This window comes from Archocentrus centrarchus, chromosome 9, assembly GCF_007364275.1.
Source record: "Archocentrus centrarchus isolate MPI-CPG fArcCen1 chromosome 9, fArcCen1, whole genome shotgun sequence".
Classification (NCBI taxonomy): domain Eukaryota; kingdom Metazoa; phylum Chordata; class Actinopteri; order Cichliformes; family Cichlidae; genus Archocentrus; species Archocentrus centrarchus.
This window is the reverse complement of record NC_044354.1, coordinates 27985648-28012297: the sequence shown is the minus strand read 5'-3', so window position 1 is coordinate 28012297 and position 26650 is coordinate 27985648. Positions and strand designations below refer to the sequence as shown.

Here is a 26650-nt window from a genome sequence, read left to right as displayed (position 1 = left end):
AGAATGAAATCTGTTACTAAGCTTCTTTTTTTAAACACTGTCAGAAAGGGGAGTTTCGACTTGTATACATAGTAGCCCCCTATTAAGTGGCCCTAAATGAGTTTGGCATCCCAGGGTTGGACACTCGACTTTCAGTACACTTGCACTGATGAGTCATGTATTTTCCTGTAGTGTCAAAAAGATGGAAATGATCAGTCAGAACTAGGTGTTTTTTGCTTTTGTTTTGGGTTTTTTTTTTGTTTTGTTTTTTTACTTTTGCTTCCCTAAACATGCTGGCTGATTGTAGCTTTGTAAAAATTTGGATTTCTTTGGTAAATCATTTTAAATTCTGATCAATAGCAAATACAGACAAAAGTACCTTGTGGGACCCTTTTTGCCTTTAAGATGTGCTGTCCAATCACATGAGAAATCACATGAGAAAGAGTCTTTAAAGTTGGAAGGCAGGATGAAAAGCTTACTGTCATACAAGGGATTGGACTATGGTTAAAAACAGGCACTTATTTTCAGATCGACTATCTAGGGAGACATTGGTGGCGTTGCACTGTTTTGTTTTTCTTTTCCTATTTTTGGCACAAGAAAAGTGCTGCTGACATTAGTGGAAGGAAAAAAAAAAGTGTTGGATAATCAGTTTTGGAAGGATACAGCAAATTTCTTTTAGAAGAATGGTGTTCAGTCCATCCGGTAGAGCTCTTGCAATTTGTGGAATCGGTGCCAATGTGCATTAAAAATGTGATTTGTTGTGTTGTTTTTTTTCCCCTTTTCCTACTCACCTGTGAAATGCCTGTATTTGTCACAGTGCAACAGTGTAACTCAATGATGGGTTTTTAACTGTTTTTGGATGGCAACAGAGTTGGCCCTGACCTTCCTGCTGGGGGACCCACCTGTGTTTGCTCATTTGCATGGGTCAAAACTGAAGTCACATTGTCAAAACTGCTATTACAGCAAGTGAAACAGAAGTGTATGTAGACAAAACTGTGAACAATTTTCCACTGGTTTCACACAAAATACATCGAGTGACCACATATTCCAAACTCCACAAACTCTTTTCTCATTCAGCCACACATTTGCAAATAACAATATTTAAAATGCCAACAAACTGTTTAAAAAAACATTCAAAAACAGATGGCAAATTCTGTGCATTCCTACAAAACACATCAACAATCTTTGTAGAATATTTTCATCTAATTTGCGTTCGATCCAGTCACAAATTAAAAAAAAACCCAAAAAACACTGTTTTCTGTTTTTTCCTCAAGTTTTAACCAGCATTTTGTTTATTTTCTTATAGAGTGAAATGAGCTGTTACTGTTACTTATGTTGTGTTCAGGCAAGTCTGCAGTGCATATTTTCTACAGTATGTTTGACTCTATGACTAAATTCAATTCAAAATGCTTACTGATCTGTTGGACATATTCAGCTTTCTCTGCATAAACAGCCAATAAATATGACCCTTAATACCACAGAGGAAAAATTTTAAAAGTAAATAATTCATCAGTGCTAGAAATTCAAGTCAAATTTGACCCAAACACAAGGTCGGTGAAAACACTTTGCTCCAACTGTCAGTCTAAGAATAACTAGACCTTGAAAGAACAGCGTGAGGTATAATTATTAGTGAATATAATATATTGAATTTTCTAAAATAGCAGAGTGGCACAGTGGTTCGCACTATCACCTTAAATTAGGAAGAACCCATGTTCAGCCACAGCCAGTTTGAGCTTTTCTGTGTGGCGATTGCATGTCGTCCCTGCGCCTGCGCGGGTTCTCTCTGAGTGCTCTTTCTCCCATCGTCCACGTGCTGTTAGGTTAATTGGTGATTTTAAAAAAGGCCATAGGTGTGAATGAGAGCATGAATGGTTGTCTATCTCTCTGTATTAGCCCTATGATAGACTGGTGACCTGTGTAGGGTGTACCCTACCTCTTGTCACTGGAACTTCTCGTCTCCTGTGTGTGTGTGTGTGTGTCTGTGTGTGTGTGTGTATTGATAGATAGATTTTTTTTTTTTTTAATAAATGGAGAGGGATTTGTAACTTCAGACCATTCTACAGGTCTTAAAGCTACACTGTATTTCATGAAAACTACAAAAATCTGCAGGGTGGAAGTTGCTTCCAAGCTTAATCAAAACTGGACTTTTTATAAGAGCCCACACACATTTCTCTTTCGAGAAAAATTTATAAAGTATTTCAAAAACCTTTTTAACTACAACACTGGTGCCACTGTGGGTTCTTATGCTTTTAACATGAAGTCTTTTGGACACAAAAGAGTAGTAGCCTTCAGTCAGTTACCTATTTTGCCCATTTTAGCAATAAGGCATTTAAAAAAATAAATTATTCACAAGCAATAATTCCAACAAACAACTTGGAGCTGAAGGGCACGTTAAGAGTGGGTCTGCTCTGTCTGCGATAAGTAAGCTTACAGAGGAAATCACACTGGCACATATTTGTTAATCAGTATTCTATACTTTGGCTATAATTGATCAGATTATCCTGGAAATTGTATGAGATACAGCTTTTGTGTATGTTTGAAATTAAACAATTTGCTTCCCATTTTTCTACTTTGAGCAATTTGCCCAAATCTATACTGTTTCAACGTCCATCAAGCCTTGCTATGCTGCTTGCTGCATTACAGTAAGAAGAAAAATTTGAGTGATTAAGCCTACGAGTATCCTACCACTCGGTCTCCTCCTCTCCGCCTTCCTCACTCTGCCATTGGTTAGCACGGGGCAGGCTCCGGGATGATGATGCCTGGAAAGGGGGGTAAACTCGGAGCGCACGTCTCCCCTGCTGCGCACACACGCACAGCAAAAGTGAAGTGAAGATGCTTTTTCCCTTTCGACAAACAGTCCAGCCCGCGAGCCGCTCACTTCTTCTTCCGCTGCTGCTCGTCCTTCTACCAACAGAGCGTCAAACTGTCCCCTTGCCTGGTTTACAAGAGGAACTTGCGCAGCCGGGGCTCATCCAGCTCGGAGGAGGAGGCAAGAGCAGGCATCAGAGACCCAGAGCACCGTCACCTCTATAGCGTATCTGTGGAGAGCTACGCGTCGGTATGGGTGCGCTGAGGAAAGGACGTTACTTCTTTGTGAGGGGCCTCCTGCTCCTTATTTATTGCACAGCATCAGTGATCTCCAAAGGTAAGAGCTGTGTCCGTGTGCATGCATGCCTACTTTGGGTGTTCACTGCGCCGTAAATGCTTTACACCGGCTTGGTAAAAGATGAGAGAAAAATCTTGGGTGCCATCCCCGGGGTTACGCACCACCTGTCGCGGTTTCGGTTAATGTTTAAGGTTTGCAGACCCCTCTCACAGTTTTCAGCAGGTGATTTTGATTGATGCTCGGACTTAGGATTTCCACTGTTTGAGCCTTCTCCCCTCCAACACGCACCGAAGCTTCTGATATTGATTCATCAAGCCACAGCTCACACTGTCAAGTTCCTACACTGTTTATCCATTTCATACAGTATCTCCCCTCAAATCGATGCCAATTGTCCCATTTCACAAAGTTTTTAGTCTTTAATGAATCTATCACCGTGAACGCGCTGCAGTCAGCACTACTGGCTTAAATGCAGGCACGCCTGTGCAACAGGCATGCCATTTTATCCGAGAGTTATAGTGCTGATCCTCCTTTTGAAACGATCCGCTTCCTGATATCATGAAGTGAATACAGTGTCAGGGAGATGTAGAATAGGGGTATGTGCAGGACGCAGGGACATTCAAGCTCAAACTAAGAAAAGCATTCTGCCACAGACGCATCTAAACCATTTTATTTAAAAGGGGAGAAGAGATGGATTCCAGCAGGTACTTTTAAGCAAGGTTTTCATTTCTTTTTAGAAGCTGCCTGTTCTACAGAATAACATAATGAAACTTCTTCGCATTTACATGATAAAAATACGTTTGAATGTGAGGTAGCTGCGTCAAGTGGGGGGGTCCTGTTGAGTGTTGGAAATCTGCCCGTGCTTGATTGTATTTTTTTTCTTTTTCTAGAGAGAGAGAAAAAAAAAGAGCTTTAGGACTCACATAGAACTAAATAAACGCAAACAGAAAAAATAATCCACACACAATAAAAGTCTTTATTCAATTACGCTGCAGAGTTTTTCTGTAGCCTATATTGGTTTTAGAGATTTTTAAGCTGTTGCACAGAAGCACATCACCCGTTTGAATCAGATGGTAAAAAATAAGCACACAACTCCACCAGAACGTGCCCCGCAGACATCTGGTTGTGTCTGTGTTGATCTTGTGACTCTCACATCTCCGTATTTCATGCACTTAAATGGCTGCAGCACAGAGCAGAGTGTCTAGATTCATAGTTAATAGGTGAGATGGTATTAGATGATTTTAGTGGTTCTCCTCGTGGAGCCACACAGGTTCAGCTCAGTGTAGGGCAGCCCGTGGAGCTGGACTGAGTTCTTTAATAGATTAAGGTCACAAGACTTTACTGATCATGAATGTCCAAAGTCTTCTTCTTATTTGTTTATTTATTTTCACTGTGAAGAGGGAAACTACAGCTTTTTAATCTTTTGTTTGTAGTGAAGAAGCTGCGATCGTGCACAAATGTAAAAAGTATCCTCAAGCTGTATCGGCCATTCATTCAGAATAACTCAGGTATATATTATCTTGCAAAATCTGCATCATTCTTTCTCATCATATTCTATAGAGAATAGAAAATTGCAAAATGAAAAAAGTGATTTGTTTTTCCATTATTCTTTTATGAATCCTGCACACAACCACCGGACAAATAACAGAATTGTACTTTCTATTTTATGCTAAAGTCAAAAATAGGAAATTAAAAAATGGATCGGAGCGCAAACTCTTACAAGTAAATGAACAAAAGCAATTGTCCTGGATTCGGTGAGGTAGTCTGGCAGCAACATCAACACTGTGTTAAATTTCTGTTTCTTTACATTTTTGTGTTCTCTTCTATTGGGAACGACTAGATGTAGAGACAGCTATCATTAATCTGTTGTGCATTACCTTGTCATTATCAGGACATTAGGATAAGGAATGCAAGTATGCATCTGGATCCTCTGATGATGGCTGTTTAATCTTGACCAAAATAGAAACATAGGTAAGCATGTAGGTCTGTTCTCATCTGAGGTCCGGCTCCATTGATCAGTCACAAACAGAAAAGTAGTTGAACTTGGGGTCCCGTTTATTCTTGAAGGTAACTTTAAATATTGAGCAAATATGATCTTATGGAACCAGCATGCTTTATTTATGATGCATCCCTTTCAAACCATCATTCGTGATTAGAACCTCAACCGAAAGGCTCTGAAGCTGGGCAAAAATCCAGAAAAGCAATACACAAAAAAACAATGCGATAAGAAAAGAGGGCCCTTCCCACCAGGTCATCTAGGGTTAGGGTGGGGTTTTGTTTTATGTTAAACAAGACAAAATTACAGAAACTTTAAAGTGTTATGCTTAACCCATTTCTCATCTGAAGAGATTTTTGATTAGCCAAAGTCTCCCGTTATCAGCTACCTTCTCTAAATCCTGAGAATGAAACCCAGAGGAGGTGCAGGATTCTGTTCCCCACCTTAGTTCAAATCAAACACAAGCACAATTTTGCCTTGTGTTAATTACTTGAACAGATTTTCTTGAGTGTTTTTCCCACCTACAAATTTTCACAACCCACAAATTTTCACCCTAACAGCCAAGAACTACTTCCTTCCATAATAAAATGAATAGCTGAAAATAAATGACATCCATCCCTTTTCTTCCACTTACCCTTTTTCAGGGTGATGGGGGGGCTGGAGCCTATCCCACCTGCTCACAGGGCAAGAGGCAGGGTACACCCTAGAGAGGTCTCCACCCTGTCACAGGGCTAACAGAGGGAGACAGACAACCATTCACACTCACTTTTACACTTACGGCCAATTTAGGACCACCAATTAACCTAACTCCACTAACTGCATGTCTTTGGACTGTGGGAGGAACCTGGAGGAAAGCCACACAAACACGGGAAGAACATGAAAACTCCACACAGAAAGGTCCCGGCCAGACCCAGGACCTTCTTGCTATAAGGCTACTAACCACCGCACTGCTGTGCTGCCCCAAAATAAATGACAGTTATGTATTTTCTGAACTTACAAGGAAGTTGTTGATTTCACATGCTTTTAGTTCTTTATGTAAAAGTGAAGTTGAGTCATACAGCTGTCCAGATATAACCATTTCTGATTGTTGGCGGCATTGAGAGAATCCACAGGATAGGCTAGGTGACACAGTGTCAACTAAACTTTCACAGCTGAAATGTGTTCAGTTAATGCAGATGTGTATGCCTGTTCATCAAACACAAATTTTCATCAGTCCAAACTCACCAGCGGGCATCGTGAATTGTGTGTTGAAAGGTTGTTAGATTTGATTTTGATCAGCGATAACAAAAACATGTTGCCTACTGCACCTGTAACCTATTCACAATACTAATAATCATCATCATCACTTGATATAAACAGTAAGCACACTGATCAGGTCTCACCTCCCTTGAGTTGTAACTTGTCTCCTCAGATTTAGTCAGTCAAATTCTACCATGCCTGAAGAGGAGACGGAGTATCTGCGTGAACACCTAACAATGTTCTAATATGACAATATCAATCACGCAAAATATGTGAATGACTTTGTTTAGGAAAAGGAATAGGAAGTAAACCTGGAACAGTGTTGAGTACGTTGAGTGGCTCAACGAAAAAGGAACTGTGGAAGCAGACGACTAACAGAAGGTCACAGCTTGCTGTCTAATAAAATGACATTTTCCAAAAATATTTTATAAAATCAAAAACCAAAAACGAACAAAAAACTGAAGCTCCATTCATTGCATTACTTTAGGTTGCACAACTGCACCAATCTATTTGGTTTGAGGTAGTACAAAACTGAAAGAAGGCAACTTTCTGGTCATGTAGATCAGACAGATTATATTTCATAATCAAATGCTGTCTGTGGCCCATGTTTTTTGCGATTTTTTTGTTCCATAACATTTTAATGTGTGAATAGATAACTGGATGTGTTCATTAACATAAAACAGTTAAAGTAAAGAGAGTATTGTGTCTATGATTGTGATAAACTTTTATTAATGGCAAACACACTTTGTAGCTAATCGATTACTACTGTCAAATGTGCTGTGTAATGCGTAATGTGCAACTGCAGCCTATTCTAGCTATGGACTCAATCAGGTGCAAATAGTGCAGCACAACCAAATGCTCAAAACATAGAAATGAAAATTTTGATATATATATATATATATATCAAAATTTTCATATATATACATATTTTTTTTTTTAACAAATCAAAAAACTTTTTTGCTTTAAACTGAGACATTTTCCATTTGTGTAATATTGAGAAAAAAAAAGAAAAAGGAAAGTTTCAAAGCAATTCAAAGCAGTTTCAAAGCTGTTATGCATTTCTTGTGTATGTGTGTATTAAATAACAAATCATTTTATCCTTTCCAGTTTTGGTTTCTCAGTTGCAGACATACAGAAAGGGGCGCTCCAGCAAGTCATTACTGTACTGGCTAGAAAAGAGGGTTAGATTGTATGATATTTGGTGATAGCATGTAATAGCCCAAAAGATCCAGAAATTGAATGGATCCTACAAATTCTGTAGTGCCTTAATCAAGGAAAATATAGAATGCTTTAATCTTTATTGTTGTGTGACTCCTTAATTTTCCCTTGTGACTCCTTAAGGGGCTCCAACCCTTAGTTTAGGAACCAGTGATTTAGAGAGTCAGACTCTTATAAGAGTATGCAAAGGTACACAAATTTTACAAAAAAAAAAACCCTGATGATGCAAAGCTATGTGCCATTTATCTCCATACAAATATGCATTTCTCTGCTGTTTTTCTTCAAAATTTGTTTGGCAGAATTAATGCAATTTGCAGGTGCCCGGAAGCTCTGCGAGGTAAACAAGTCAATAAACTGTGCACAGATTTCTTATCATTCTGAGTTGCTATTTGCCAAAGTCACCATCAAAAAGCTGACAGAAGCAAAAGATCTAAAAACTCTTCAGCATTCATCCAGCATCTGGCATTCCTTGGACACAGTATTTGTTCACTGCTGGTAGAACACAGATTGGATTTTGACTGAATTCAAACTTCAGTCAGGAATGCCATATTCAAAAGAGGCTTGATATTTCTGTTTGCAGTGATTTATATGTGATTCCTTCTGCTTATGGAGGCAAGGAAAGCAGCAGCAAGACACAGCACAGAACAGAGCAGTCATCTGGGGCAACTCGTTTGGTGTTAATTAAGTCAGAAACGAAGAGCTGGGGTGGAGGTGGGTTGTGAAGCAGCTTGCAGATTCACAATAGTTGAGGGCAGGCTAAAGCTGAAATGCCCTTTGTGAGATAGCAATGCATGTGTCAGCTTCACTTCACAGCCTGCCTGAACTGGATGTTTGTCACTTTCTGTTCAAAGAGACAATTGATAATAATTAAAAAAAAAAAAAAAAACATTAATTGCATTCTCATAGGGCGTGGGACCATATTAAAATGGGCTTCAACAAATTATTGCTTTCAGTATCACAATTATTTTCTTGATGAACAAATTTTGTATTTGGTCTTCAGTTTCATATATTATTTGAAAAACTGAAATCAGAGACCGTTTGGGCAACTTTTGCTTAAAAATGCTCAAAATTATTAACGGCCTATCAAAACATCAGCAGAGCAATTAAATGCTTGACTGTACAGGAGACAAAGTCATATTTCTTTCTGTCTCCAGCACCTCAAATAAAACACCTGCACTTTCTGTGTTACCATTTCTCCACGTGTCACATCACTCTCAAATGCCATACATGTAACGGCAGGTGTCACACGGACATTTTCCCACATGTGGAGTTCATGAACCAAACAGTAGCAAACAGCAGCAGTCCAGCTGCTCAGCGGGTCGCTGCAGTCCTAGTTCGAACTCAGCAAGATTTAAGCTCTTAAAGATCAATGGCTGATGTTCGCAGATCCCCACTGGCACTGAACGAGTCTCACGCAAGGGGTCACGAAAGAAGGTCCTCCATGTGCAACACAGCCATGAGTGAGAATGATGTGGCCCGTGGGGGATCTTGAAAAGGCTTTTCAACTGTGTCTCACAGTTCTGGTGAAATAAGGGCCATTTCGAGAAGGCGCCTCCTGAGTTGTGATGGGACTTCTTTATACACCAGGAATCTGTTTTTTTTTTGTTTTGTTTTTTTGTGTGTGTGTGTATTTATCTTCTAATGACACTCTGCTTAGACATACAAAGAGGGTATCTGAGTGCACTGATATGTTATATTACTTACCTGCCTTCTGATGAGGCTCTTGTTGATTTCACTCGACATGCAGGCACATCTATTTGGGACTTGATGATTAATTTATGTGGTGTGATTTTAACAAGAGAGAGGGGTTGTGTATTGAGAAAAGTAATGAGCAATGGGATTATCTGATATTTGATTGAGGATTGCTCAAGTCACCCAGTTCATTTGTCAGTAAAGCCTCATGGTCTGCTGTAAGTTTAGCTAATGCTCTATATGACTACAAGAATATGTTGTGAGATTAGACTACGGGGCTGCTAATGTTTGCCTTGCTGGAATGATTCTCCATTCTGCGTGCATGCACATGTGCCCAGGCCCCTGGTGGTCACCTCATTTGATAAACATTAGCAGCAAACAGAATTGTCCCTGCTCCACAGATGCACAATTGTGTCAAGTCTCGCTGAAATAACCATCACCACATGGTGCGTGATGCTGTGCCTCTCTGTTATCTGTCTCTGCAGCCTAATTTGACACACAAACTTGTCATTTCTCCCAAGACTTTTACTTCCCCTCGACCTTGAGCTGCAGATTGTACATTTCTGTCCTTGTTCTTCAGGTTGGGCGTTAGAAAAAAATAAAAGTGGAAAGAGAGCAAGCAGAGTACAAAGGATGCACAAAACTCTGGTTACTTTTGTTTTGTTTTTTTTTTTAAAAAAAGGAAAAATCTCAAGGTTTTTTTTTGTTTTTTTTTATTTTGCTCTGCACGGGGCTTTCATGAAAACAGACAAAGGTCAAATCTGTTATTTTCCCTCAGAGAAAGCAAAAGGGGCTCTTATAGTTTCCCTGCCGAACCCAGAGTGAATCATCATAGTCAGGTTGCCGTGGGTGACAATGTGTTCAGTAGCCAGATTTACATTTAAATGAAAGCAAATGGCTGTACATTCAGAAATGATATACAGTAATGATGATGGTAATAAAAGCAAAGTCCTGTTTCATATTGGACCAGCTCCTACTTGGGATCACTGTCATTTGGGGGCTTTGCAGGTACAGCCGGTGAGTTATGTCTTTGTTATGTCAAGACTATTACCTTCACATTTCAACGAGTTGATTCATCAGCATGTTGCCTAAGAGGCTTAATGTAGTCAGCAAGCAGCCTTGCGGCTCATTGGCTTCTTCTGTCCACTGGGTGCCTGAATAGCACTGATATATTTTTTTTTCCAGCTTCTGTATGTCTCATGGATCTATAGGTTTTTGCTGGTTTTTCAAAGGCCCAGATCAGTTCAGGGAGATTTATGGGAGAGTTCCATGTAGGTGGGGTCATTTGGGAATGTCATCTTCAGTACTCTGGATCAAATAAAAATGTCTAACACAGCTTACTTATTCTGACAGTATATTTCACTTTTGAACATGAAAAGCATTAAATTGCAATGATCAGTATATTCAAATGATTGTTCAAAGGATTAAAGCATTAAATGAGTCACTCATTATTATAAACCCTAAGAAAATAGCCACCCCCAGATCCACGGGGCAGTTTTGCTTCTTTTAGCTTCCTGTTTCAGTTTCATAGGCAAATTTTGCCAAATTTTGCCTTATATTTTGCTGCACAAAGAAAATAGTTTTCTTGTAGCAGCATCTAGGTGTTTGTGGTGGTAAAGTATTAATAAAAAATTTACAATTTTTATCGGATATCTCAAGAAAAAGGAGCTCGCACTATTTCAGCACAATATTTTCACAATTTTAAAATCCTACCATACCATACCATACCATACCATACCATACCATACCATACCATACCATACCATACCATACCATACCATACCACTTTATTTATAAAGCACTTTTAAAAACAACAACAGGACTTCCCAAAGTGCTGTACAATAACAACAAAATAAAAGACAAAAACAGGCCAAAGGGTAAAAGATAAAGACAAATTAAAAAGCTGGAGAAGTTAAAAAATTAAGAAATACTTAAAAAGGATAAGTGTAAAAGTCAAAAGTGCACAAATTAAATTATATCTTTAGAGCTTTTCTGTAGTTAAGAACAAGAGGAAAGAGTAGGAAAATGCATTTGAAGAGGCTACTTGAACTTGACTGGAAGCTGTGTTCTCAGCATTTCTATTGGAAAGTCTGTCCAATACAGTATGAGTAATGTTGGTTATATCTTGGTGAGTTACACTCGGGTTCAAATTTTTTCACTGTCAGGTCCAGATTACGTTCAGATAACCTGAGTAAATATGAAGTATAGTTTTTAAGTGTTGATTTCATTTATTAAGGGAAAAAAATTAACCCAAACCTACCCAGCCCTGTGTGAAAAGTAATTGTCCCCTTTGTTAAATCATGAATTAACTGTGATTAACCACCTGTTTTGGAAAGTTGAGTTCAACTTCATTAGCCACACCCAGGCCTGATTACTGCCAGAACTGTTGAATCAAGAAATCACTTAAATAGAACCTGTCTGACAAAGTGAAGCAGGCTTGGCTCAATTAAGATCAATGTTCATGATTCTACAATAAGAAAATGACTGGGCAAAAAATGGTATCCATAGGAAACTTACAAGGCAAAAACCACTGATGACCGAAAAGATCACAAAAGGTTCTTCTCACATTTGCCAGAAAACATCTTGATGATCCCCAAGACTATTGGAAAATATTTTATGGACTGATGAGACAAAAGTTGAACTTTTTGGAAGTTTTGATTCCTGTTATATCTGGTGTAAAACTAATAACAGAAAAAGGACAACAGTCAAACATTGTGGTGATAGTGTGATGGTCTGGGGGTGCTCTGCTGCTTCAGGATCTGGATGACTTTAATTCATGGAACCATGAATTCTCCTCTCTACCAGAAAATCCTTAAGGAGAATGTCTGCCAATACTTTTTTCACAGCACTGTAGCTTCTGGGTTTCTGTAGTTTCTCTGAGCATTGCACAGTCTGACCTTGCTGGGATGTCTACTGCCTGGAAGGCTAGCAACTGTCTTGAGTGTTTTCTACTCGTGAATCTTTCTCACTGTAGGATCATGGACTTCAGGTTGCTTGGAAATGCTTTATAACCTTTCCCAGACTGATGGACAGCAACAATTGCTCCCCTAAGATCATTGCTGATGTTATTGGACACTGTAAATGAAATATGAAGATACCAGTTTTAGCCTTGCAAAATTTTGATGGACATTGTTGGGTATTTGTGACTATTTTAAGAACAAATAAACAATTTGTGAAAACCTTCTGCATATGAACTATTTACTGAGATAATTGCAGCCTTGATAAGTGCTGGGTTAGCCAAGACAAACCAATTTGTTACCACAGTAATGTTACCACAAATATAACTAGCTAATCTGTCCTGGATGAAAACTGTCAATTCTTTAGCCCGAGGGACAACGATCAGGACAGGGTAGGACAGCCCTCTCAGTCACAGAGCTAAATCATGTAAAAAAGCTGCAGATATCCTGCATCCGTCTCAGTCAGCAGTTTAAATAAGTTGTGTTTTTAAAGCCTCATGTCTACATTCCATAGTCTCCTCTAGACTGTGGCCAAGCAGGTTAGTTTTTAAATATTAGATATGTGCATGAGTAATGCGTTTTACATATGGACACAGATTTTTTTTTTTTTTCCAAAAGAATTCTTTAAACACTTGGCATGGTAAGCACAGTATAATGATTAAGTATAATGACTAAGAAAAAGGAAAAAAAGTGAAGTAGTACATATATGTATAATTTAGATGCCTTGTATATTACATACATAACCAGCATTTAACCAGCACTATGGATCCAAAGCTCCAAACAATAGCCAGACATCAAAAGGAAAGTGCTGTAAATAGCCATGTAAGATTAATGTATCATAAATAATAGATAACACATGCATATAATAAGTAATAAAGAGATAGAGCTTGTGCTTTAAAATTTGCAGCTATTAATCAAATCTCACCGTGTTTCTGTAAAGTCTGAAAAGTTGTACATGTGTTTTTAATAAACATATACTTATTGCTGCAAACTATAATTAATCACATTTGTAGTGTGGAACAATTAAAACATCTACTTAATTAAAAGCCAGGTTTCTGATACTGGGTGTGGGCGTGGTAGACACAAACAAATTAAAGGGTGACTTACAAATACAGCCCAAGCTCTTGTATCATATGCATACAAATGCTTCCCTATTAAAGCTCTGTGAAAAAATGTGGACTTTCTGTCCTCTGGTGCCAGATACCCTTCCTGATGCAACCCCCAAGGGATCTGGGTCTCTTCTCTGTCTCTATGGCGCCAATAGCATAATGATGTATATCTATTAGAGTAAAATGCAACAGATTTGAATCAGCTAGTCAAACAGAAATTAAAGCTAGACAAGCTAAACAAGTAGAGGTTGGTGATACATTTTTTTTGTTGTTGTTTTATTTTTTTTAATGAGGTTAATTCTGAACCCTACACTTTGCATTACTTAATGTAATTTAAAAAAAAAAAATATTTGTATTGAAAAAAAAAAAGCATGGCACATACCAGCCAAGTGTAAAAAAAAGAATTAAACAATTACATGAAACACTGCAATTAAAATAAAAATGATTCTTTGTGTAGAAACTGTGTATGTGTATAAAAGTGCATAAGATATAAACTTCTCTTTTGCCTCATGCAGTTGTGTGTGCTTGGCTGTTATGAGACAGGACAGTTGTTCCATATGTCTCAGAGTTGTTGTTTTTCTTGGTATGGACCTTATTCAGACACACTTAAGACATCTGGAAGCAATGCAGACACCATTGTAACTCTATTATCTATGTGTTCCTTAGAAGAATCAATCCCAAATGAATTCCAAATGTGTCACCCATCTACAGTTAAAGCTGTGGTCACATTTCAGGTAATACTCCATCTATCAGCACAAGCAGAACAGAGTATTTATGAAAAAGCACTGCTAATGTGTATTTTTTTTTCACATTAATTTGCTGTAGAGCTAATGTTGGTGCAGTTGCTGTAATACACTCCAAATTTAGAGGTGTCAGGTTGCGCAGGCTCCATGAACTTCTTCAAATCTGTGTTTACAGATGGTGTGCACCAGATGAGCTTTTTACAAGGCTGCTTTATGATAGGATCCTATTTAGCAAATCTCCAAGCAGCCATAAGGCCTACTGGGAGATGTGTCCATGTGTGAATGTGCCTGCATGCACACAAAGATACAATTAAGAAACCCACACACAGTCCAATGTAAATTTTATTTATAGTGTGTGTCTGGCCATATTTGATAGCATCTGGGTGGGAGCTTTTACTTAATCAGAGACCAATGAAAAGTGATGCCTCTTCTCTTATCAAGTCAGAGAGAATTCAATATTGTTATCGAGAAACGTGTCCCGTTGATGTATGGGTCGTGGCTGAAATCTATGTCAGGCGCGCTCAAGTAAATGGCCCTTTGAATGACTGGAGCTTCTAAGTGAATCCCTCACATTCACCTCGTATCTGCTGTGGCTCAGGTGGAAAAGCAGGTTGTCTACCGGTTGGCGGATCGAGCCCCAGCTCCTCTTGCCCATGTGTCGAAATATCCTTGGGCAAGATAGTGAACCCCAAGTTTTAGATTAAAAGTGTTTAGGTATAGGGTACATGGGACTTGTAGTAGAGAAGGTGTTATGTAAGTACTAGTCCAAATAGGGATATATCATTTTCTTTGCCATAGTCCAACCAGTGGAACCATGGTAAAGAGTGACATTTCAGTATATAGTATGTTCTAAATTTCTATTTATTTATTTATTTTTGGTTTGTTTAGCCATGCTAGCATGAACATACAAATGGCCATGTAGGTCAGACTGATCAAGACTGAAGTATCTCAGTAACTATTAGATGGATTACTGAGAAATTTTATACCAACAGTATTGATCCCTAAATGACTCTGGAGCATTTGATGTACGGGCATCAAGTTTTGTACAGACACTTGTGATTCTTAGATGCTCTGTCTCAATAGTTCTGACGATTTGCTGCTTCTACCACCTTGTTGCTACCAAAACCTATACTAGCAACTACTGTAGTGTGAGGTAAGAAAATGTGCAATACTGCAACACATTAAATTTGAGCAAACTGTGTAATGATATAATTCTGTAATTTTTCTATATGAAGGTTGCAGAATAACACTGCAAAATTAGGAAGAATAACAATCACCATAAGCCCACAAGATGACCGGCAGGTGGGTGAATGACATTACCATATATGCCAGTGTTCCTGTATTGTCTGTGGTTGCTGTGGTCACACGGGTGATTTTACACAGTAAGTAAGCTTAAATGTTGAACCGTCATGAACTAGTAAAGAGTTTCATGTTCAGAACAACATTTGACACTTTGTCTGACAGCAGTAGGTGGCCAAAAGGCCCAACCACAATTAGATGAACACCATTAAATTTGTTGATGATATTCAAGCTCAAGATAAACTGTAATGTATTTTGTCCTACCATAAGCTTTCAACTATTGTCATCAGAATTTTTAGTCCATCCAGTACTTCAGTTTCCATAAATATTACTATGATTAAATACCTCCTAATAATATCATTACTGTCACAGCTCATTACATCAGCTGTACTTTGTGCATTTAGCCAGTGTTAGCATATTTATATGCTAAACAACAATAGTAAACATTCTCCCTGCTAAATATCAGTATGTAATTTCATTTTTCCATTTTGAGCATTAAAGTAGCTATATCACAGCTAGGTTCCTGCTCCTAAGTAGCATTCACAGACACATCCTAGTCATAATGATCATTTGCAGACTTTTCCGAAAGCTCTGACATGTCCAAACAAGAAGGAATGACAGGATGACATGAATGCTTGGAAGTCATAAAATAGAAATCTTTACTATCATTACTTTTCCTCTCTATTATTTCTCAACTCGCCATTATTGCGGCCTCACAGAGATGCTAACAATGGCTTATTATCTTTGCACAGCATCACCAATTCTGCACATAGTTCTCCCTTTTCAGTTATTTATTTATTTATTAACTTTCAGTAAATGCCAGTGGGAGCATCTGCACAACACTGTTGTCAAAGACTTGTTACATTAAAAGGCCAGGATGGAAAGACATAAAGACAAAGAAGGAGAAATGACACAGGAATTATTTCCTTTAACTGAGAAATCAACCCAATTCTAATCCAGTACTGTGAGCTGGCCTATGAAATACAGTGACCACAGTTATATTTTGTGGACAACTGATGTATGGCCTTTTTTATGTCAACCCTGATGATTCTCTGCTGTTGCTGTGCCTACTTTCATGGCCTTGGGTCAGCTGTTCAAACATGTCCTCTGTTGATCCATGGTGCAGCAGCAGGCCTGTAGGGACAGAACATTGCTGAAGGACAAGTTGTGATGAATGGACTGCCAAGCACTAGTCCCAGCTCACTGTGTCCTGTCCTGCCTGGAGGACCTCTTGGTCTCGCTGTTGGCCACATGTTAGTCATTGGTTCATGCTGTTTGTGAACAGTAGTTGACACACACTGGTGCTGCAGAAAAAGAGCCAAAGAAAGGTTTTAAAAGTAGTTTATTTATTTATCTTAACAAAAACTGTTTCATAGTAGAGATTTAGTTGCACCTTAAAGATGCTGAATTCTCTAGAACAGGCCACTGATATTCCACAATAGCATCTAAAGTTACTTTTTGCATCTTTGATTTCTGTAGCATGTGGACATCAGAGCAGCTGGTTTCCACCATCACCAGACACCAGAATCATCCCACAACCAACATGCATGTTGGCAGCACAAGTGCAAGAAGAAGTGCTAGGATAAACAAACCCTTGCTGGTCTTTTTAATTAAACCCACTGAGGTCTAAGTCATCAGCAGTGATTATCTTGGCAATCAGAGGGTAAAAACAGTCTAACTGATATGCTTAAAAAACTGTTTATATTGTTTTCCCTTTGACTTTTCTTCAAAACAGATTGCTAGGGTTTAGGGTAGGGTTGGGGTCATCACTGATGATGACTTAGAACTCACAAGGTTAGTGGATGCTAAGGCACATTGTGTGCAGAGGTCACCAGCTTTCTGCAGAGTCAATCACTACAGACCTCCAAACATCATGTGGCCTTCAGATTATCTCAAGAACAGCACATAGAGAGTTTCAAGGAATGGGTTTCCATGGCCAAGCAGCTGCATCCAAGCCTTACATCATCAAGTGCAATGGATTCTAGAGCAGTGGAAATGGGTTCTCTGGAGTGACAAGTCACGCTTTCCATCTGTCAATCTGATGGACCAGTCTGGGTTTGGCAATTGTCAGGAGAACAGTACTTGTCTGTGCGAAGTGTAAAGTTTGGTGGTGGTGGGGGCTTGGCTCCTCAGTTAGGAACAGTTTGGGGATGGCTCCTTCCTGTTCCAACATGACGCATGCGCATTGGTTCACAAAACAAGGTCCATAAAGACATGGATGAGCGAATTTGGTGTAGAAGAATTTGACTGCCCTACACAGAGTGCTGACCTCAACCCAACACAACACCTTTGGGATGAATTAGAGTAGAGACTGTGAGCCTTCTCATCCAACATCAGTGTCTGATCTCACAAATGCACTTCAGGAAGAATGGTCAAAAATTCCCATAAACACACTTCTAAACCTTATGGAAAACCTTCCCAGAAGAGTTGAAGCTGCTATATATGCAAAAGGTGGGCCAACATCATATTAAACCCTATGGATTAAGAACGGGATGTTACTCAACTTCATATGCATGTGAAGGTAGATGAGAGAATACTTTTGCAATATTGTGTATTTGTAATCACCCATCTCTTGGTATCTTCGTCACACTCTTCACTGTGGTGGGAAACACAGGAAACATTCTTATGATGGCATGTATGATTGTGCCATCCTGGAGGAGATAGACTACTTGTGCAACCTGATTGAGCTGCAGGTATCATCTCATGTTACCAGCTGTGACAAGGACACTAACAAAAAGCAAAACTCACCATATAAATATATATTGAAAACTGACATAATTTTGTGTCTTTGATCATTTGCATTACCCTAAAAACTGCCGCTAGAAAGATAACATAACCAAAGTTTCCCACTGTTGTTTAACTGTGGCAAATTGCCTTGTTGTAACAGTAACTCATTATATACAGGGGTCGTCTATGTGCAGTGAATTGACATTATTTGTGCCATTGTTTGAGTTTTCTATTGATTCCTGTGTTCTTGAACAGCAGGAAGTGTTAGTAATGCTGATAATACAGTATCTGTTATCTGCAAAAGAGCTTTAAATGCTATGGGGCTGATGCTTTTTTTTTTTTTTTGGTATAATAATAAAAGCCACACTACAGCTACTGTATAAAAAGGCATATTCATAGCCATATTCATGTTAATAAATATATATAGAATTGCTGCTTCAGCCAGCATGGCGAGATAGCAGCTGCAACTGTGCATGGCCTTTTGACAGCATAATATAATCTTTGTTTTCTATAGAATCTTACCCTAAACTGGCAGTGCAGTAAAACCAGACCAACACACTAAAAGTTCAAATTGATGAGTGGCAAAAATAGTTTGAGGTTACGCAAAAGTAGCTTAGGATTCTTCCGAGCAACTTAAATGCTAAATCTGAAGCCGACTGACTGCTAATCTGAAAAAATGTGTCTCTCTGCATATGCATAGAGCTCTCTCTCTCTCTCTCCCTCTCTCTCTCTATGCTATTTACTGAAACATTGCTTCCCATTATTTCCATTTTGTGGAATGCTACACCAAAAAAAACTATAAAATTAAAAATATTAAAGTAATTCCTTGAATTCCTTGATGGTGTGAAAGACACAGCATTACACAGCCTAAAAATATAGTATGTGGATAACAAGGTCCTTATATTTTGTAGGTAAAATATTTAACATAAAGTAGATAATCTTACTTATATCTTTTGCCAGTTTTATCCAAAGGTAAGCAAAATTTAAACTGGGAGACAAAAAATATCACACCGATTTCTGTAAACCACTGTGATTAGCTACGTGAGCAAACAACAATCCAATCTCCAAATGGCTTGAATTTAAAGATCCTTTAATATGTTAAGCAAAATTTCTTTATTTCCATGTTTGATGTTTTCAGATAAACAAAAAAAAGAAAAGAAAAAGGGCCCCAAGCAAAAGTTCGAGTATAATCAGTGCTTAGCCTTTCTGAGCTGGGTACAGCTGATCGCAGCTCAGAAAGGCCTTTTTTACCAGCTGCTATTCTCTCAGGTCTTATTTAGGTGTTTTTCTTTGTGCCAAAGGTTTCTAGTTCTGGGAGATTCTTGTGCGATGCTGCATGCACTGCTCTTTTAAGTGCTATCCACAGACTTCCAATGATGTTGGGACTGGGGTACTGTGAGGGATACAGCAAAGCTTTTTGTTTGTGCCTCTGTAGGTACACCATTGTTTGTTTTGAGATATCTTGGGATCACTACCTTGTTGTGGTTAGCCATTCTGTTTTCGTTGTCAGCTTTTTTTTTTTTTGCTTACAGACTGTGATATTTGCTTACAGAATTTGTGTGGTTGATGTGTAACCATATGGCCGGGGCCTTTCTGTGTGGAGTTTTCATGTTCTCCCCGTGTCTGTGTGGGTTTTCTCCGGGTATGCCGGCTTCCTCCCACCGTCCAAAGACCTATAGTTAGTGGGGTTAGGTTAATTGTTGATACTAAATTGCCCATAGGGGTGAATAAGGAGTGAATGGTTGTCTGTCTCTCTGTGTAAAGCCCTGAGACAGACTGGCGACCTGTCCAGGGTGTACCCTGCCTCTCACCCTGTGGCACCTGGGATGATCAGAGTTATCAGAGTTAAAATATTTTTCATGGTGCTCTTTCCCTTTTTGTACTAAACAAAAATAATCGTGGATGAAAAGCTCAGATCAGTTTATCTTCTTTTCACTAAACGTTTCATAATACATCCCAAATGTGCGAGCAGTAACCTTCCCGAGTAGCTGCAGCCACTGCGGAGTGAATGCTCACAGTAGTGATAAAGATCCTGCATTAAACCATGAAGTCTCGTGGCATGCATTCTTGTCAGTGTAACATTGGCCCGCTGTTGCATGTCGTGTTCACTGCCCTATAAAAAGAAAATAAAGTGTGGTTTATGCAATATTATGATGTAGTTCCAGAAAGTTTAAGCTACCAACTGCTGAGCCAGGTTACAGTAAAGACACGGCAGCATTTTGAACTCAACCCGAAGATTAAGAACTGGCATATTATTTAACTACAATCAACTTGGTAAACCATAAGAGATGACAGATGTGTATTATTTTAAAGCTGGTAATGCTGTGAATTTCATTTCAAAGTGTCATCGTTTTAGGTTTAACAAGGTCCACATTTAAAGTGAAGTAATACTAGGCTGAAAGAGCTCGATTTTGACAAAAATACACCTGTTTATTCTGACAAATCTATATGATAACCTGACAATATGTGATGGCCAAAAAAGCAAAAAAAAGGAAAGAAATTCTGTTGCTTTATTTTTTGCTTTATTTCTAAATCCTAAACATGCCAGCCAAAAATAGCTGTGCCTAAACCAAGTGTGAACTTCATGTCAAAGTGGACCTATTGTGCTCTTAATTTAATTCTTGGTAGAGTAGTACTAGTTCAAAATATTGCTCATTTTTCCTTTCTGAGCCTATGTACAGCCTCCCAGATCACCCCATCTGAAATAAGCTTCTGTGCTCACATTCCTTTGGTGCCTAAGATGACCGTATAAACCGCTCAGTGACATCATTAAGAGCCACAAGTAGAAACAAAAAATATATAGGGTATCTGCAGCCTGAACTTTTGTCTCACAGGTATTACTTGCAAAAATTCAGAGCCCAGCAGTATCAGAGGATCGGACGAGTGACAAGTGAGTTTTTTCAAAATTTTTCATTTTTTAATGTTGCAAATCAAGGTCATTGAAGTTGAGGTTCCTCGCCCATTTAGAGTGTGAAAACGATTGCCTCTTTTTTGAAAGCCACAGTGGTCTTCATTGATGGTGGAGGGAGACAGGAAATGGGGGGAAGATACAGGGGAGGACACGCGCGCAAGCTGGCGACAGGCCAGGACTCAAACCCGCGCTGCAATGCGGCATATATATATATATATATATATATATATATATATATATATATATATATATATATATATATATATATATATATATGTGTGGCCACTTGCTCCACCACTGAGCCACCCAGGTGCCCAAAAGTTTGCCTCTTTCAGTAAAAGAAATGAGGAGACAGTAACAGTGAAGTGTTGATCTACTGAAAATAATAAAGCCATAAAAATTATAAACCAAGCAAATATAAAAAATTATAAAAAGAAACAATTCAGTCAAAGCTAAACAAACAATGAATACTAATTACTAAATCAATTTTAGCAGCAATAACACTCACAGTAAAAAATACCAATATATGCAATTTAACCATAAGAAAAATTGTTGCAAGGCCATACAACTGAAGAAAATTACACATTTTACCATTTATAGCTTGAAGATGTCTATAAATGAGTTAATTTCTCCCTAGAGCACTGTATAATGTACAAACCCATGGGACTAATGTAGTACTAATGTCATATGTTATACGGTGTGATTAAAAAAATGCCCCAAGTATGTCTTTGTGGCTGCATTTGGTGTACTGTATGTCTAAAAATGAACTTGCCAGTTTTAGGTGAAAATGGATCAAATATGGTGCCGTTACTATTTTTCATGCCACAAATTTCATTAAACACCAACCTCAACATTCAACTACTCAACCACATAATGTGTGGGATTCACTCCTGTTAGTTTCAGTGTTGTGACCATTGATGTAAGAGTAAAAGAAAAAAAAATCAGAATTTCAGAAGAACACCGAAGTGCACTTTGAAGGTCAGATATCCACGTGTTTCTACAACCTCACAGAGAGGGGAGGACAATTTTGATGTCTATTAAAGTAAATATATATGGTTCCTCACCCAGTAAGCGGTTACTCTGAGTATCCACTGCTGGAGAAATATGTATAGAAAATATAAAATGAGACAACTGATAATAGGTCATCTTTAAAGATGGTAATTTTAATGTGTTATTTCCAGCCTCTATATGACAGAAAATAACTGTTTAAACACATGTCACACATGCTATATTTAAAAAAGACTGGCTGCCTCCTCCTGCTTCCAGATATGCCCTAATTGCAGATTAATCATTAAATCATTAACTATCACAGAATAACTTCCTCTGTAATGCCACTGGGTTTTTTTTTGTTTTTGTTTTTTTTTTGTGCTAATGAAAGTAACATGCTTAGAGATTGCATTAAAAAAAATGGCGAGAAACATTAAATTAAGTGGCTGAGAACAGGATGACAGAAAACAATGTTAAGAACTATAGTTTTAATTTTCCAGGTTGAGTCTGCCGGGGCTCTAGCCTTGGACTCATTGTTTTACACTGTATGGGCACAACACAAAAGCAGTCAAATAAATTAGACAGTGGTATATTGATGCTTTGAAAATGCTACACATCCATTTTTTACATTACAGAAAGCTCCCAGCTTTGCTTTCTTCCTCAAAGGCACCTTCGTGGCCACCTCCGCGCTTTATGGTCTATCTGCTTTTGACAAGTCTGTTCGCTCACTGGCCACATGAGCCACGTTTCTCAGCATTACTCACCACAAGCATCAACCTGGATTGACAAATGATCAGGAGCAGCCTCTCGACAGTCGTGGCCACTGTGAAACTGAGGGTAATATGAAAATACATTTAAAGCCTGTCACCATGGCAGAGACACCAAGGCATTAGTTTATAGCGTGCAGTGATGGGTTTCGGCATATTTAAAGATAGACTTCTAGACAGGAAAATGAGGCAGCCGTGTTTTGATGATAGCAGACAGATGCTGCTATCTCCTCTGAGTTTCTTGACTGGAAGGTAATAAAACACCTGAAATATTTCCCCCCCTCTAACCTTTTACAGCTGAGTGTTTGCCTTATTCATCAATGGCCAATGCATTACCCTTTGAATTATATCAAATCAAGGCTGTTTGCACCGTGTTTTATAATGAGTATGAGTTTGATGGGTTAATTGTAGGCTTTTTTATTGGCTTTCTGTTGACTTATGCGGTCCTGACAGCTGGCTTTGAACCTGTAAAGGCATTTAGAATCTGAATCGTACATTGTACTCTACTCCGCTTTGTCTTAGTGGGTAGTAGCTGCGTAACGCTTCGGTTCCTCTTGTGCCTAAGGCATCCTCCTACTGCCTTCTTTTCATGCTCAAAATTCTCTCTTTTTAAACTCATTTTGGCTTTTGATGCAATCTCAGAGTTCTTCAGGGTCAGCCCCACTGTGGATTACTCAACCCTCCCATGTAAACCAACATGTATTCATCTCAACCTTGTGGGCCACTTTGCATTTTTGCTGATTTGCTGTGGCTTGTGCCCACACAGCATCCCAGGAAAAATGGATCTTTTGTTGCAGTTGTGTTTGCCTTTATAAACTGCATTAGCATTAGTATGAATTAATAGCAGTTATGAAACAATGTGGTGTGCACTGGATCACTTGCCTGAAGCTGCTGCTTGTTTGGGACCAGCTCATGTCAGCCACTGATGCCTGTATGATTCAGAGCAGTTCTCCCAACAGCTTATGGCATAAGATGATGTCCAGATGAACAGAGTCTGAAGACACTCTTTTGGTAATTGGAGGACCAGCAGTGAGCAATGTTCATTAATGATGGCAGTCGAGTGTTAAAGATATTCCCACTGGCCATCACCTTTGACACATACACAAGGACATATTGGAATGTAGAACAAATGAGCATACATTTATTTAATATGATTTGAATGTGTGTGTGTGTGGAGTATACTCTATGTGGTATGTTTGAAAAACCCTGTTGGCACTGAAAGAAGTCAGGGTTGTTGCAGTACTGTAACTGGAGTGAGTTTAGGAAGGGGCTTGTTGGAGAAGATATTCCTCACCTCTTCTGGCCTAGACTTTAAACCAAAACAGAAAACATGAATAAATGCCTAGAAAGGAAACACTTAGGAACTCGCAAGAGAATCAAAACATTATTAGATCTGTTAAGTGTTGAGGTAATCTGTAAATCAGTGCGTGTAAATCAATAAACACATAAAAACAGAGACTAATAGCTAAGAGCTAATTTGCCAGACACTTAATGGCACCAATATAGCATAACTGACTGGCATTTTTGATATGATAGCTGTGATTCCCATATGGCACTATATGTTGCTGCTAACCTGTTTGGAAAGGCTGAGCTGGTAAAAATCAGGCGAAGGAAAGAAGATCCCTCTGTGTAAAAAATAAAGAGATTAACTTAAAGAAGGATGTTGCTTCAAATTGGATTAATATCCATGGCGGAGCGGCAAGTTTGCTGAAGAACTGCAGATCTTATTAGCCGTAATGTTGGAAGGGGGTGAAAAATTATCCACATGTGGGGGCGCCAGGGTGGCTCAGGGCAGGTAACCATGTATGCCGCTTGGCTGTGCAGCCAGTGCAGGTTTTTTAGTCCCAGCCTGTCGCCATTTGCCGTGTGTCTTCCCCCGTTTCTCCTCCCATCATTCATGTCTATCTCCACTAAAGAACCACCAGCAAAAAATGGCCAAAAAAATATCTTAAAAAAAAAAAAATTATCCACATGCCCACTGCAGCAGATAAAGTTGAAATCACCCCACCTCCATGAGAGAAATAAGTCCTGTGATATAAAAAAGATATTTTTCCTAAATTTTAGGTGATACTTTCAATAATAGCAGAGCAACAATGGAATTCTTTTTGTCGCTGCTTAATTTTCCCAAAATTAATCTTTACATTTATTTACGTATTTATGTATATATATATATATATATATATATATATATATATATATATATATATATATATATATATATATAAATATATAAGTGGACTAGTTCTTATATAGCACTTTTCTACTCAGTCTGAGCACTCAAAGCACTTATATAACATGTTTTACATTTACCCATGCATACAAGCACTTCCATGACTAAGCTAAGCTCTTTAATTATCTAACATTCACACTCCAACGGTTGCGTTGGACTTGGGGTTAAGTATTTTGCCCAAGGATACATTGGCATGCAGCCTGGAGTAGCCAGGAATTGAACCATATATATATATATATATATATATATATATATATATATATATATATATATATATATATATATATATATATATATATTTATATATATATATATATATTTATATATGCTATTTATGCTAAGTTAGCTCAGCGAGAGAGCTAGCCTAGCATGGGGGAAGCTAAGAGCAAAGCTAGAGCAGCGTTCTGGCTGCACTAAAAGTTTTTATTTCTATGTTTGTAATAATTTTTAATTTCAGTGCAAAGTGGTTGGGGCCTGGAGCCTATCCCAGCTGTCATAGGGGTACACCCTGAACAGGTTCCTAATCTTTAGTAAAAGTAAAGTAAAATGAACTGAATCAACTGGAAAACCAATCACAGCACAAAGTCTCTCTGGCCAGATGAAAACCCTAAAAAATCTAGTGACAAAATCTGAAATGCTGATGTGACTTTCCTGACACACTGAAACAGTTATCTGTTCAAATTTGCTAAGATAACTGTTAAAAATAAGAAAAGAAGAGATGAGACATTGTTCAGTATTTTCTCTTGTACCCTGTGGTAAATATCTAACCACTGACGCAAGAGTAATTGCGTGCCTGCTGTAAGTAGCTTCCCTTGCTCTTTGAGAATGGCAATTTAATGTCATGTTCTCAGCAGAGGGACACACACTGAGATAAGAGTCATCTCTTTTCGTCAACCCCGCAATGCTCAGGGTATTTGAAATCCATATCCTCTCGGCAAGCCAAAGCTCTTTTTGCGAAGGAACAGAAATCACCTCCCAACACTAAAAAGCTTTTAACAGCACCTAGTAGCAGGTCAGGGATACACGCTGCCATTAGTTTGAATGCTGAGATGGAACAGGACTTTGGGAGTAGAACCTTTTAATATGATTATCAGGAAAGTATAGTTATTTATGAGCTGCACCAGTGAGGTTTTGCAGGACCATGAATTTTAATTTTGGTGCTGACAAACCCGTCAAACGGCTCTAAATTGGAACAGTAGTGAAATATGTATTAAAGGGACTTTTCCTAATTACCCTCTGCAAATTCATTCAGAACTTTCACCACCAGGGGACAGTGTTTTACCTGAAGGTTTTAGCATAATCTGAAATGAACTTTGTGAAATGGGTCATTCCAAAGAGCTCAGTGAATTCCAGCACTGTAATGGAATGCCACCATTGTAGCAAGTCAGTTTTTGGAATTTCTTCCTTTCTAGATTTTCCCTCCTTTGGCATTAACATCAGCACAAAAATTGTACCCCAGGATGGCACGGGTTTCCATGGCTGAGCAGTTGACGTAATGTATTGGTGGCCAGTTCTTTTGTCCAGATGGTGTGTGAAATCTTTTTTTTTCGAAAGAAAATATAGACACACACTGTCTATCTATCTATCTATCTATCTATCTATCTATCTATCTATCTATCTATCTATCTATCTATCTATCTATCTATCTATCTATCTATCTATCTATCTATCTATCTATCTATCTATCTATCTA

General features: G+C 38.5%; 1 protein-coding gene across 1 annotated transcript in view; it reads left to right on the top strand.

Annotated features, from left to right (window-relative positions):
• The first annotated feature begins 2801 nt into the window (after positions 1-2801).
• Positions 2802-26650, top strand: part of unc5db (unc-5 netrin receptor Db) — a 299326-nt gene continuing 275477 nt past the window's right edge. The window contains exon 1 of the mRNA XM_030737775.1: positions 2802-3124. Within this exon, the coding sequence (XP_030593635.1) occupies positions 3040-3124 (85 nt within the window). The 5' untranslated portion in view covers positions 2802-3039. The remainder of the gene's footprint in view (positions 3125-26650) is intronic.